Here is a 14,573-nt window from a genome sequence, read left to right on the forward strand (position 1 = left end):
CGTTGGGAAGTATGAGATCCGTATGCACGAGTTGAAGATGTTCAACAGGAAGGCTTTACCCTTCCTGGGAAGCATCTTCAGTAGTACGCTGGGGATCCCGTCCTATCCAGACGACTTGTTGCCTTAAGCGCGGCGCAGAACCGCATCCAGTTGGCCAAAGGTGGAGAAGATGGGCTTCTCGACGGGACTCGGCGGGCTTCCAGGTGGCGGTACAGAAGCATTGGTCGTCCGCTCAGCATCCCTCGCTGCATAGCTAGAGGCCAGGAAGGCAGCCTGTTCCTCAGACGTCATCAGGTCGTTCCCAGCAGTCAGGTGTACAGTCCTCCTCTTGGTAACGAAAGTCCTCACCAACTTCCAGAACTGTCGATGGTCTTCATGAGTTCTTCGGAGTTGGTCATGCCAGAGCGATGTCTTCCAGTCACGCATGAGGGAGGCTATCTGCCGGGTCATCAAAGAGGGGATTTAGAGTCCCTTTTTTATAGGCCTAGTCCATGTGGCAGTGACCGAGAAGCGGTCGGTACATGTCTGCTTGACATAGGTTCGTGCATTGCATTGTTATCATTTATTATTCGCTGTACAGATATTGCTGAGTGTAATGCACAGAGATTATTAATATATAAAAATAACAAAATGTTTTTTACAAATTGAAGTATTATGTAAATTTGAGAGCTTCGGTGAGGCTTGAGGTGCAGCGCTCTGGTAAGTTGAGATCGTACCGCTTGCTCCCTCTCGCTACATATGTACTTTTATTTTTTTAAATAAATTTTCTTCTTGTCTTGAATAATTCTAAAAAGGGTGGACTATCATAATCCAACTATAGCTATAATTTGTCAGAGGCTTTCAATGAATTATACTTTAAAAACAAAGCATGAGCAGAAGAATTTAAATGTCACAACCTGTCCAAACCTGATAAATTTTCTTACTTATACAGGTTATCGAGTCACAACCTGTCCACTATTTCAATACAAAAGTGTGAGGACCTCATTGTAATTATTAATAATATAGGCTTCTCACACATTCAGGACCCACTTACCCAAGTTAGACAGTTGTTAATAGTATGCATAAGACTGAATAGTTTGAACAGAAAAACAGTCATTCTATTCTATAAACTTTAAAGAATTTCTCATTAAGTTTTGAATAGCCAAAACTCCAGAATTGACTCATGCCACTTTTGTATTTAATGGCTCAAATAATTTAGTCTAATTTTTTTTTTTTTTTTTATATTAATTCTGTTCACTATTTTTTCATATGCATCACAAAAGTAATTTCCTTGAAATCCATATATTTCAAACACATAGTCTTCTCAAACGATAAATAGAATTTATTAAAGAATATGTACGACGTTTATTAAAAAATATGTACACATTCTCAAGTTTTTAAATAATGGTAAGTACATACCGATACAATAGAAATAGTGAATTCATAAAAAATTTCTGGTAAAATAAAAGTTGAAGATAAAAATAAAAATTTTATAATTTAAAAAAAAACAAAATAATAGCAAGTAAAAAAGATTTTATACAATGAACAATAACTTATCAAAACTACAAACTTGTGAAACAGGTTCTAGAGGAATATTATCGAAAAACCTTCGCACCTTGCTTATCTTCCATCAGTCGTTCCTCTTTAATGGAAGCTCCAGTCGGCCATGACTGGATCCAGCAGGGTTATTGAACAATGCTGGATCAAGTCATGGCTGAGTACAACATCCATTAATTCTCCTGTCTAATGTTAAACACCTGCGTACAACAAGAAATACTTTTTAGCCATCAATGAAACAATTAATTCACTAAATTAACAGAAAATAACTCTTTAAATACTTTATATGGAAGTTAATAATTATACTTACGAGAAGAAAATAATGGGTTGCGCGAAAAGGAACAATTAATTCATCATGCATCTAAGGTTGAGTCTAACATTGGTAGAGATTCTCCATCCGGATTCGGTCCTTCATCGCCATCGTCGTCCTTGGTTAGCAAGCCCTCAACCATCATCTTTAACAGCCTACCAAAGATCACAAATTAAACATATAGCAATGTAAACAATATATACATTTTTATCTTATAATAATAGGGTGTATAAAAAAAAAAAAATTACTGTTTTACCACCAAATATTTGTATTATTATTTCTTTGATATAAAATACAATTAATACTCGAAGTATAGTCCATTGCTATCTACCGTCGTTAGCCATCTGCTAGCCAATTGCTCGATCCCACACTGATAGCATCCTTTGAGATGGCTATCACAGAACTACTGGGCCACAATTTCGACTTCCGCAAAATTTCCCCTTGAAGGAAATGGGCCATGGATAAAAACAAGTAGTAATCCGATAGTGTGAGGTCTGGAATATATGGTGGATGAGGGAGTCATATGAGTATAAATTACATATTTTTACAATATGTCATAAGTTTTCCAGGACTTCTTCTTGAGCTTGACACTTCTTTTGACATCATCGTTCCACCATTTTGTTTTCTTGGTATGGGACCCTATTTTTTTTTCTCCACATACTTCACTTGCTGTATTCAGTAAGCAGATCTTAATTCCATTCCAGAGGTTATCCAACGTACTCTCCCCGTTTACTTTTTGGAGGCGCCTTTCAAGCAGTGACAGATATTCTTCTTGTGTATTTTCTATTTTCAGCTAGCTAAGATAAATCTGATAACATTATTTGCTACATCTCTTTCTTGGTTTGATTATTTTTGTATTCACTATAAGTAATTTGTGGTCTATGCTTAGTTCTGCCCCCCTTATGACCTTTATATTAGTGAAGAGCCTTCTTAGGTGCCAGTTGATTATAAAATAATCAATGATGCTCTTCCTCATGGTTCATTCTCCTCTACTCTCAAATCTTGGTTGATCAAAGCAGGATAATGCTCTGACAACTTCGCGTACAATCTTTCCAGTTGTTCGCAGTGGAGTTCAGAAATCATAAAGCATCCATCAGGAACAAATTCGTCATGAATAACACCTTCTAAATTCCAAAAAACACAAAGCATGGATTTTTTTTCAAATTGCGCCCTTGCAGCAACCGGAAAAGCAGTTTGACCGTGATCTAGCCATTGCTCATGGGTATTTGGATTTCATCCAATTTAAGTTGATTGCAATTCCATTTTTGTAAAAAATATTTGAACTTTGGTTTTGGATGAGTCAACCCAAGATTTTACTTTTGAACTAAATAACATTTCTCCTTTTAGCCGTTAAAAAAATTATAAATACTACCATTTGTAAGGAAAATAAGCAATTAAGTAAAGTTGAGTAATGTTTATTAAAACAGACAGAAAGAAGTGGAATTTCGGAAAATGAAAAATCTATTATCAAATGTTATTTTTTTTATGAAATAACAAATATATCAATTATCAAATACGTAACTATATGCATTTATCATCAAATATGCAAAAATATATAAAACTTGGCTCACTGCATCTTGGTACACTGAGTTGTAAAGGTTTTTATCAGTAGCTTAAAAAAAGCATGCAAACAAAATATGCAATAGCATAAAAATCTGTGTCTAGCTCATGATCAAAATATAGAGATAATCTATACTTCTGTAGATTTATTTAATTAGAGCCAATCACTAATGTGCGATCATATTTCCATGATTACTTATCTTTTATGAAATAGCTTATAATGCAATGAATTCATCTAGAACTGCAATAAGACTTTAGAGATTTTCAAATCAATAAAATTTAGATACCTTTGTTTTCTACGTTTTGTACCTCCCTGGGACGTTTTGGAGCCTTGACTGGTTTCACCTCCATCTGCAAGAAACATAAATATAAACATTATTTCATTTCTAAGGACTGGAAAATACACAAAATGTACATCTGATCCATCAGAATCAATCAATCAAATAATCATGAGTGAAGGAAAACTTTCCTGAAGAACAACCAACCTCCACTCCGTAAAGAGAGTACTCGCCAAATCCTTCAACAGATTAGAGAGGTGAGAGGACTTGGCAAAGCCATGTCATTCTATAACCATTAATAAAAAAAACCTTTATTTTCGAATAAAGTGCTGTATTTTTTCAAACTTAACTTTTAATCAATTTAAGTTACAGTTTGTATAAACGAATCAGTTAATTTCAATTACATTCTTGGTCTGAAAATATTTCTGTATATCTACTTATCTTGTTTTAAAAATTATTTCATATAAAAACCGTTCACATGTTTCAAAATTTATATAAATCATCATCATTACGCAGTTCTAATTGAAGAAGATATTTTCTAACAAATCGCAAATTATTTATTAAAGAAAATAATATTTCTCATGTATCGAGGAGTCACGATAAAAATTTCACAACTTTTTAAAATAACATTAAATAAAATGTGATCCAGAAATTTAGGTAATTATTAAAATTTATTGTAATAAGAAAATTAGAAACTTTTAAGATTCTTTTATTAAGAAAAATCAGACTTATGGGAAATTAAACGGACTCCTTAAATAGCAGAACTGTATCATACAAACAAGATGTATGTACTAATTAATTAATAAATAATTGTTATTAATTTATCCCTAATTAAGTATGTACTGTTATTAGGGAAATATATAATTTTTTTTAAAAAACAAGATAAAGAAAATATATATACGTGTTTAGACTAAATATAATTGTACAATTACTATACAACATATTGTAGTAATATATGACAATAAAAAAGGATTATCATGTTATACCAATGTCGTCATAAGGGAGCCGCAAAATGTTCAGCTAAACAAATCGGCAATTTTCTTGGAATTTCCAAGTCTCGAATTTCGGCACCAACAATTGTGTATGCTGACGAAATTCCAAGAATTTAGTCATCAATATTAATTTTATTAATACATACTAATTCCATTTGCAACATCCTATTTGTACGAAGCTGGGTTTTCAACGGGCGCTGTAATAAAAAGTAAATATTGCTCAAAAATTAACGTTGAACAAGAGATGAGGGTCGCCATAACCAATTTTATTCTGAGATTTGAGAAGTTGTGTAGTGAACATCAATCCCATCCATCCCATGAATAATTTTAACAATGTTAATAATCAATGGACGTTCAATAAATTTTTTATTTTTCAACTAATCTAACCACAGTTAAAATTAAACATTTTATATTACACCAAGGAAAATAGTAAGTATCTGTTTTTAATTTTTTGCTGTTAAATAGGAAGTCGCTTTTAAAAAGGAAAGTTTTCCAATTTTTCAAGAATGTCAAAAATTTAGAAAAAAATCGAAATGATATAATTAATTAATTATAATATATAATTATTATTAGTATAGTAAATGAAGAAAAAACATTCTTACTTACCAGACCCAGGGAGACCATTCTTTTCTGGAAACAATATGTCCTTAAAAAAATCAGATGGGGTAAAATTCAGCTTGGAAGGTCCAATGGTCACTAAAAAAAAAAAAACCAATAAACATTTGAACAACAAAGATTTATTTAAAAACAAATCATAGAAATTAAACATAAACTTTACAATTTTTTTTTCTTTTAGATTCCCTAATCTGAAATATAGCGTTATTGGAAATAATTTAAGCTTACATACACATAATGAATAGTAGATAATAGGTGAAAAATAGTTTTGCTGAAGTATCTCTTTTACATATCACAGCTACATCGACAACCATTTTTTAAAAAATGGTTGTCGATGCAGCTGAATTGAGATTAAATATTTTTATTTCATGACATGGGTCATTGGCCTGGAAGTGAATTTTATTCGATAAATTGTAACTAGTCAATAATTGAGGTAGTCTGCTTGACAGTAGCCTAAGGACTGAAATGTTGGAGAATTAAAATAAATTTTGTTTAAAGTAAATTGGATCAATTAAAGTTGTATTATTATTAATACAATCAACATTAATAACAAATCAACTGAGATATAATTTGTGGTTAACTCATATAAAAAATGCAATTTTAATATTCCTCAATAATCACAATTTAATTAACAGATAACTCACTCTGTGACAATTTAACCATGCTGTCATTGTAGTCATTTTCAACAGAACGCCATTCTTGTTCGTCAATCTTAGCCTTCTTGATAAGGTCTATCATGCATTGTCTCTGTTCTTTTAGCTCAGCTTCATCGTTCAACATACTCAAGGCGTTAAAGTCGACTTTGCCAGCCTTTTCAATCGTCTTCTATTAAAACAAATAAGATACTAAATTATTCCACTTGATTCAAATGATTTACTCGATAACCACTTGAGTAATTAAGTTAAAAGGATTTTATATGTTAAGTTGATAAAATTGTTTGTTAACAACTTTGGTTATATAATTCCCAAAACTTTATTAGAGATATGTGATTGGCCAGAAAAGCATTTATTTGGCCCAGAAAACTTTAATTAAAATAATAATGAAAAAAAAATCAACTCGGAAACCCAAGTAGTTTCTAATCATAAAATGTAAAATATAAAGATAAATAAAATCATTAAAATACATACTGGAATATCACAATAAACAAAGTGAAAAGCGTGGTCAAAACAGAGCTTCATAAGTGCATACACGGGATCAAAACTGTTCACACGAACTGATTCCACAAATTCTACCAATGCCTTCAAATCTACATGATTAATGCGAATGTCAACTGGTTTCCTAAAAAAAAATTATTGTCTTATCAAATAGGAAATAATAAAACATAATGGAAGACACACAGTTCACTAATAAATCATTGTTATTGAAAATCGTGAAGACACACAGTTCACTAATAAATCATTGTTATTGAAAATCGTGAAGTACCTGCCAGAATAGAAAGGAAAAAAAAAAAAGATGTAAAATGACTGAAATTCATTAATAAAACTTAATTTTAATTAAACAACACCAAAAAAATAATAATAATAAGGTACAGATACTCAAGAAAGTACTTTCGATAGAAAGTAATACTATATTATAGATAGAATACTATATTAAAGATAGAAAAGTAATATTTAATACATTCCAGCACGGTTGATACATATAAAAATGAATCTTACAAAATCAAAGAAAACTCAGTTTTTGAAAATTTCTAAATACATTAATAACTAGAACCTAGAAACTATATTTTAGAGAGAATTAGGAAAAATCTAATACTTTTGGTCAAAAACGGGCTTATTGCCAACCTAACTTCCAAATTAAATTAAATCAATCAGAAAATTGCTTAAGTAATAATAGCTAAAAATCTTTTGGGACACAATCAATTCTTCACCAACTGTGGACAAATAATTTCACATCTTAAATGAGAGCCATACAACTTTAAATACTAAATTAATGTTATTGCTACGATAATGGATTGCACGTTAAACATCATAGTGAAGCTTGAGATCATAGTAATATGAAGGTTGCAGTTTTTAGAGCATTAGTATGTTAAAAAATGAGAGATTCACAACACAATTAAGTTAATTAAAAACATAAATGTGAGGTCTAATATACACTAAAATTATTAATTTTAAAATACACTACTGGCTATTAAGTTTGTTTTTAATACAATACATAAAAATAAGAAAACTCACAAAAGTGGTTGAGTATAATACAAACAATGCAGGAGGTAAAGCGCACCCACACGCTCCCACTCTGTAGCTCCCTTATTTAGGATCATATTCTTGGCAAACAAAAGCACATTTTGAGTAAAAAACCTCATCTCTAGTTCTGTTGGTCTTCCACTAAAACGAAAAAATATTAAATACATCACATTTCAAATGTTGATACCCACTATAAGTAAATTAAACAGAAGTTTCTCTCTAATTATAATATAGTTAATTTTATTTAATTAATAAAATGTCACAAAACTTTTTAAACTTCTGACTCTTGAATTTAAAGACAGAGACAGCAACAATTGTAACCTAAATTAACTTCTCTTAAATACAAAAATATTTGTTAAGAATCTATTTATTGGTCATTCTTTTCATAAGTTTTTTTTGTTTTAAATAATTATTAATAATAGAACAAGGAAATTACTCACCAATAAACATAGTAAAATTTCATATCATTCCATATCTTTGTAAAATCCTCAAAATCATAACTTCTTAACAAAGAATATTTGTAAATTAAACCATCAAAATCTTCTTGAATACTCGTCAACAACACTTCGCACATCGTAACGAATTAGACTGAACTAAACAAAAAAAAAAACACCAGTTCTACCACTACTAAGCTATTGAATTTCTCTTGTTTGTATCCAGCACTGCCAATTCTCCCGACAAAAATTACCCGCTCATAACTCGTATTCCCGGAAAATATATTTTTGAGATAAATGGATCAAAATGGAAAATGAGTTTTTCAGTAATAGTATTTCAAAATAACTGTAACACAACAACGGACACAAGTTGACAGAACCAAGCCAGAAAACAGACTGAAGGGTAAGGGACAAGAGCAGGTAAACTAATTCAGGAACTCCATGCAAATCCCAGTTAGTAACAGAGCCAAGAAGAAAAACAGGCAGTTATTTCTCCCCAATTTTTAATTATATCAATGAAAACTAGGTATAACTACTAGTCAAAATTGATGAGTCTGCCAAGTATAGGTAGGGGGAATAAAAATTGGCGGCTGTTTCAAAAGGTTAAAAAAAAAAATTTTCATTCGGAGCACTATATCTTTAAAACTACCAACAACACTAGAAAACCCAAGAGAACATTATTTAAAGTAGAGAAAATTTGCTGAAATATCATAATGGAGCTATTCACGTTTAATAGTATTCGAGACATAGCTTTTTAAAAAGCAACATTTCATAAAAATGTACTAAAGACTAGTAGTTTATGAATTTATTTTGAAAAATCTATATCTCAGGAACTATGTGATGAATAGACGTCGATCAGCACTCAAATTAAAGCTAGTTTAATTTACTATAAAATAGTTTCAGACCTTTATCTTCGTAGGAGTAGTAGTTTCCATGATATTTGACAAAATGTTAATTCCTAGTTGTTCGGATAAAATATTTGATTTTGAAAAAATATATCTCTGGAAGCCTAAGACGTACATATGTCTGCCACCACTAAAAAAAAAAGGCAGTTTAACTTGCTATAAAGTAGCTCATGACACGTATCTTCGTAGGTGTAGTAGTTTTTATGATATTCGCTTTTAAATATAAATTTTGCACATTAAAATTTGTCCGAACAGGTATAAATAAATTTATTTTAGCAAATATTATGAAAACTACAACTCCTATGAAGGTAAATTTCATAAACTACTTTATATTATATTAAACTAGCTTTAATTTGAGTACTAATAGATACCTGTAAATTGAAAGGTTATTGAGATAACGATTTCTCAAAATCAATTCACCAACTATTGCTCTTTCAGTACGTTCTGTACAATATTTTTATAAAGCTATATCTCGAGCACTATTGAACGCAAATAGCTATATTAGGGCTCATACTCTAACATATTTACTCTACTTTATATGATATTTTCTAGTGTTGCTGGTAGTTTGAAAGATATAAAATTCCGAATGAAAGATGACATTTTAACATTTTGAAACCCGCCATTTTGTATTCCCCTACTTATACTGGTCAGACTCATCAATTTAGACTTGTAATTTTACACGGTTTTCATTATTATTATTGGCGCAACAGACCGTGGAGTTCCAAAGCCTCGCGCGATGTACTTAAGAAATACATCGCACATTTCATGACGTGGTTTTCATAGGGTGGGTTCGTCACTCCCTCGCCTATTTTTGTGAGTGCCACCCACTGGCTAATGGGCCTCACAAATGCCCGGAGGGAGGCTGTAAGTGAGTATTGTATAATTATATGCTTGAAAACATTCCGGATAGGGCCCGGGACTGGAAATCCCAACCTTGGGGTTTGCAGACAGGCGCATTACCACGCTGCTACCGTCACCCCCACGTGGTTTTCATTACAGTAATATCAAAAATTAGGGTGAAACAATTGCCTTTTTTTTCTACTCTTGGGCTCTTGTACTAAGTCCAAAAAATATGCATTCGCAAATACTTTTAAAAATTAGTTAATACCACGCTTAACATGGAAGAGCATGACTGTTGGTCCTAAAACGGCAACTATTAGTTTGTTAAAGTAACAAACTACAAACTTTTATTTTATTTTTTTCTTTTATGCCTAAAATTGTAAATGGTAGGATCTTATAAAATTATATCAAAAATAATTGAAGGCAATTAAATTATACGTCGAATAAATAACAAAACGTAATAAATGGATCAAGTAGTGTGGTCGAAAACTTTGACTCCTACAGGTGGTCAAAGTCCAGATTGGCCCATAACAGGTGGTTTATGATCCTACTCTTGGACGAATGATACTTATTCAACAGAGAATTCTTTCGTTCTTTAGTTTCTTTAATTATAACTTTTTCGCTAGAATCCAACGTTCGAGAGTTATAATCCTAAAACAAAACAAAAAATACCAAATTCCTTACTTTATTAAATTAATTAGGTACTTAATAATAGGTTTAGGACCTTCTAAAAATAATTATTTTCAGATTTATAATTTATGAGCTGGGTTTGATCCATCAGAATCCTTTACTATTCGATCTGTACCAAAGAAACGTACAAAGCATCTTTGTATCAACTCCAGTGGTTAGGAAAGAAACTAGGAAATGCACTGATATCCACTACACTGCTCTTTGAATAGAGCAAATAAATCAGCTCATAGGTCACAGAGATAGCCGTACTCCTGTTGATAAATCAGATCATAGTTAAGGCATTGAGCAAGTTTAACAAAACAAAATGTGTATAAACTTACATATTTACCTATATAATTATGTGATTATGTAGCTCCAAAATAAATGTGCCCTGAATCAAAAAAATAAATCCAGCCCAGGTCCCAAAAATAAATTCACCAAGGCTCCCAAAATTATATCCACCCTACGCCCCAAAAATGAATCTTCCCAGGGCCGCCTATATATCCCGTAAGATAACCGCCCGAAACCCCCGTAATAAATATGCCAAAATTAAGTATGACAAGGATCCCCCAAAACTAATCCCCTAATGGCCACAAATTATATCCATCCCTAGTCTCAAAACGAAATACGTAAAATACACATACACAAAAAATTTAATAAATTCAAGGAAAAACAATAACTTTGCCGGGATGTTGCTGCATTAAAGCCTGAAACATTACGATTTCGATAAGGTTGTCAGCTGGGTAGGAGGATTGGACATAGTGTAGAGTCAATCTAGAAACCAAGTACGATTGGCGAATTTTTATTAACCATTAAATCCCCTCGAGGTGGAATCTGTACTTCGTAGGGCAGTGGTTCCCAATCGGGGTTCCGTAAAATAATTTAAGAATTGACCATTTCACGTCAATTAAACACAATTTTGAACCTTACCATCTCGGATTTTTTTTTTCAAATTTTGCACAGGTGTTATTGTGTTGGTATTCTAGCCTTTTTAGCTTTTCCTGAAAAGACAAATGAGTTTATTTGTATCAAATAATAATTTAGGAATCCCGCCATTTTCCTATTTTTACTAAAAGGGTTTCGTCGTCGAAAAAAATCTTAGGAACCATTCTCATAAACGGTTCACCTAAAGTCTTGTAGGGGATGGCCAATCTTAAAGGTACTTTAGGTACTGGTACCTACTCGTATTCTAACATAACTCCTATACTAAGGTACCTGTACTAAGTACCTAACGGTGCTTTAGGTATTTGAATTGGCAGAGGGAATAAAAAAAAAAGGTTTATAGAGTTACTCAAAGCGTTTTCACATTTTGTTGTTGTTATTGGTTTTTTTTTTTTTAATTTTCAGTCACATTTTGTTGTAAACATTAAATATTCTAAAAAATAATGTTTACTGTTCTTATTTTATTTTTTAATAAACAACTTCCTCCATTATATCAGAAACAATTATTTATTTGTATCAAACTTTGTATTTGAATGTTTTCCTTATAAGAAATTATTTTTTTATTATCTGTTTCTGGAAAACCTAAATTGGAAAATTGATCAAGTTATTTCAGTTTTATATTCACTCCTTACTTTTTAGAACAGTAAATATATTCTGGTATCCTTAACCCTAGAACGACACACTGGGGTGTCACATACCCCAGCACTTTTTAAATTTTGAATAATTCCTACATGTGTAGCTCTTTTGCTAAACCTCGCCACGTAAATAACTGTCATTCATAACATAATTGATTCTGATTATCTGCTCCCATGTGTCAGTCTTGTTTTGCTAATTATTGTGATTTGAACTAGTCTTGGGGTATCTCACACCCCAGAGTGTCCTTAGTGTAAGTAAATAATAAATCCGGTAAACTCTCATTAGGGGACCTTTTTTCTACAAAAAGGGACCATCCTTTATTTCGACACACCATACCCATGAATTGGTTCAGCTTCCTCTCATACTGCTTGAGATTTGATGATAAACTAAATAGACAAGAGAGGAAGGCTAATGACAAAATGGCACCCAACCAACAATGCAAGATGATGCAGTCATTGAAGAATCTGGTAAACCACAAGTCATACATGATTATAATTTAAATAAAGGATGAACAGATACTGTTGACCAAATGTGTAAGGGGTACTCAACGGCCAGAAAAACAAGGAGGTGGCCACTCCGTTTTTTTTTTTTTAGAATGTTAGACCATGTCGGGATGAACAGTATGATATTGTTTACTCTGGTAAAGTGGGGAAATAAAATGAAACGCAAAGACTTCCTTTTTGGTCTGTGATATTCACTTCTGGAACCCTGCCTAAAGAGGAGGCTACAGGCAGAGGCACTTCGTCGGTGACTGCGCCTAGGTATTGATGGCATTTTAGGAATAGATGCGCAAATAAATAAATATACGATCATGGAGAAACAAGTAAGGTGTTCTTTTTGAGAAAGGGGAAAGGACAGGAAGACAAAATTGACATGTCTGCAATGTAAGAGAGCTATTTGCAATGAACACAGGGCGGCAATATGTTTGCAGTGCAGTGTGTGAAAGAGGTCCCTTCGGGGCCCCCACTATGTATTCTATTCATTTTTAATTCAAAAAATGACGTTTCCACCTCGTTTTATGATTCATTTACTTCGTATTTATCTGTATTTAAGAGCCATACAAATTATTTTTTTTATTTAGGAGCAACAATTAATTTTTATTCATTTTTTAGCTAGTTGGCTCGTAAAATTTTACAATATGTGATTTTTGGAAATACATATGTACATAACCCATTTCGATAGGATTTATTTTTGTTTCCTAGACCACTTAGTTATTTTAAATGCATTATAAGCATTGCAGGTTATATCACTTATATTTTATATCAATTCATATGTTGGGGTGTATCACACCCCAGAGTGTCAGATTAAGTTGACTTGTTGAAGTGTGTCATTCTAGGGTTAATATTCATATTGAAATGAGTCTGAACAGAACAGAGAAAGAAGCACGAATTTCTCGAGAACAACTACCTGGATTTTTATTATATATATACCAAATAATTTTTAAATAACAATTACTACAACTTCTAGTTTCTTCACATTTGCGATTAAACGAACTGTTTAAAAGATAATTAAATTAATTTGCGAAATTCCTATTTACTTCAACGAAAAGTTGCCTTCAAGGGGCGTGGTCGTACCCCTTGACGTCATTTTTGTTGAAAAGGAGAGTAGGATTTTGGCACCATGTACAGAACGGCCCCTCCCCATTCCAATAATCCACTGGCGTAAGCCACATAATACTGTCGCAGTGGTTGAGTTATATCTGACTCCAATAGATAATATTAGGTATTCTTTACCAGAAGGCCTCAACAATTCCTGTTCAATATAAGTTAGGAGGTGAATAGACAGGATGAGACTTAAGGGGTGACAGCCGTAATTTCTCAAAGGATGGTAACTCGTCCTACCGGGTACTATTCCTGTAGGTACGAAGAGGAATGCAAGCCCGAAGGGTAGCCAGCGGCTGGGTCATGTAGGAAAGTAATATCGTGTTACAGGGTGCTGAACCTGTAGATACGAAGGAGGTATGTAGCCCTGCAGATAGCTAACCAACGGGTCTAATGAAAGGAAAACTGGAAGAGAGGAAGGAGGAGGTGAACAACAGGGAACTAGCGTGAAATAAGCCTCATCATATTAAAAACTGAATTAGAAGCATATACTAAATGACTTTTTTGCTATCCTTTGAATGTACTGATGATTTTTTTTTTCCGATCCCTCTAAAAAAGAATTTAAAACATGTGAATTAATAAGTGCATTACTGTGAAAAAGAAAAAGTAATTCGTGTTGGGTCTTACCTTTGGTATTTTAAGGTTACCTGTTATGTTTAATGTTATATATGAACTATCCATTCTAAAAAGGAGCTATTTTAAGTCCGGAGGTGAGGGGCCTCCTCGTGTTGTATCACATATAAGATAAAATAATAACATTAATTAATAAAGACGATGGATAATGGTGAAATAATAAGAAAAACAGTCAGAAGTCGAAAAGAAGTGTGGGGGAGGGGGTGGGGTGCATCAAAAGATGGAGTTATGAGGTGATGTTAATAGGGTTTTTGGAACCTTCCCTGCCCTGCCACCTCGCAGGAAGGGGGGATGGGGTGATAGACTGGAATACTGGATTGAAGGAAGCAGGAAAACTCCCAAAGAATTTAATGTGTCTCCGTGTGATGTGTTGTTGTACAGTTTCTAACTGTAGTTCGTTATGAATGTGTTTCATGCTACGTCTTTCCAGAGATGTCCCTCG

The 14,573-nt window shown here is 32.7% G+C and overlaps 1 protein-coding gene across 1 annotated transcript; it reads right to left on the bottom strand.

Moving 5' to 3' along the window:
* Positions 1-1,455: 1,455 nt before the first annotated feature.
* LOC106681692 (snRNA-activating protein complex subunit 1) lies at positions 1,456-8,080 on the bottom strand. Its single transcript, XM_014422144.2, has 8 exons — positions 7,912-8,080; positions 7,463-7,612; positions 6,419-6,569; positions 5,936-6,116; positions 5,283-5,372; positions 3,694-3,757; positions 1,847-2,001; positions 1,456-1,736 (listed from the first exon to the last, which is right to left on the bottom strand). Exons 1-7 carry the CDS (start codon positions 8,043-8,045, stop codon positions 1,890-1,892), a joined length of 882 nt encoding a protein of 293 aa, XP_014277630.1. The 5' UTR covers positions 8,046-8,080; the 3' UTR covers positions 1,456-1,736; positions 1,847-1,889.
* Between the last annotated feature and the right edge of the window lie 6,493 nt (positions 8,081-14,573).

The sequence above is a fragment of the Halyomorpha halys genome, unplaced genomic scaffold (genome assembly GCF_000696795.3).
Source record: "Halyomorpha halys isolate HHAL.00 unplaced genomic scaffold, Hhal_1.1 Scaffold360.1, whole genome shotgun sequence".
Lineage (NCBI taxonomy): Eukaryota > Metazoa > Arthropoda > Insecta > Hemiptera > Pentatomidae > Halyomorpha > Halyomorpha halys.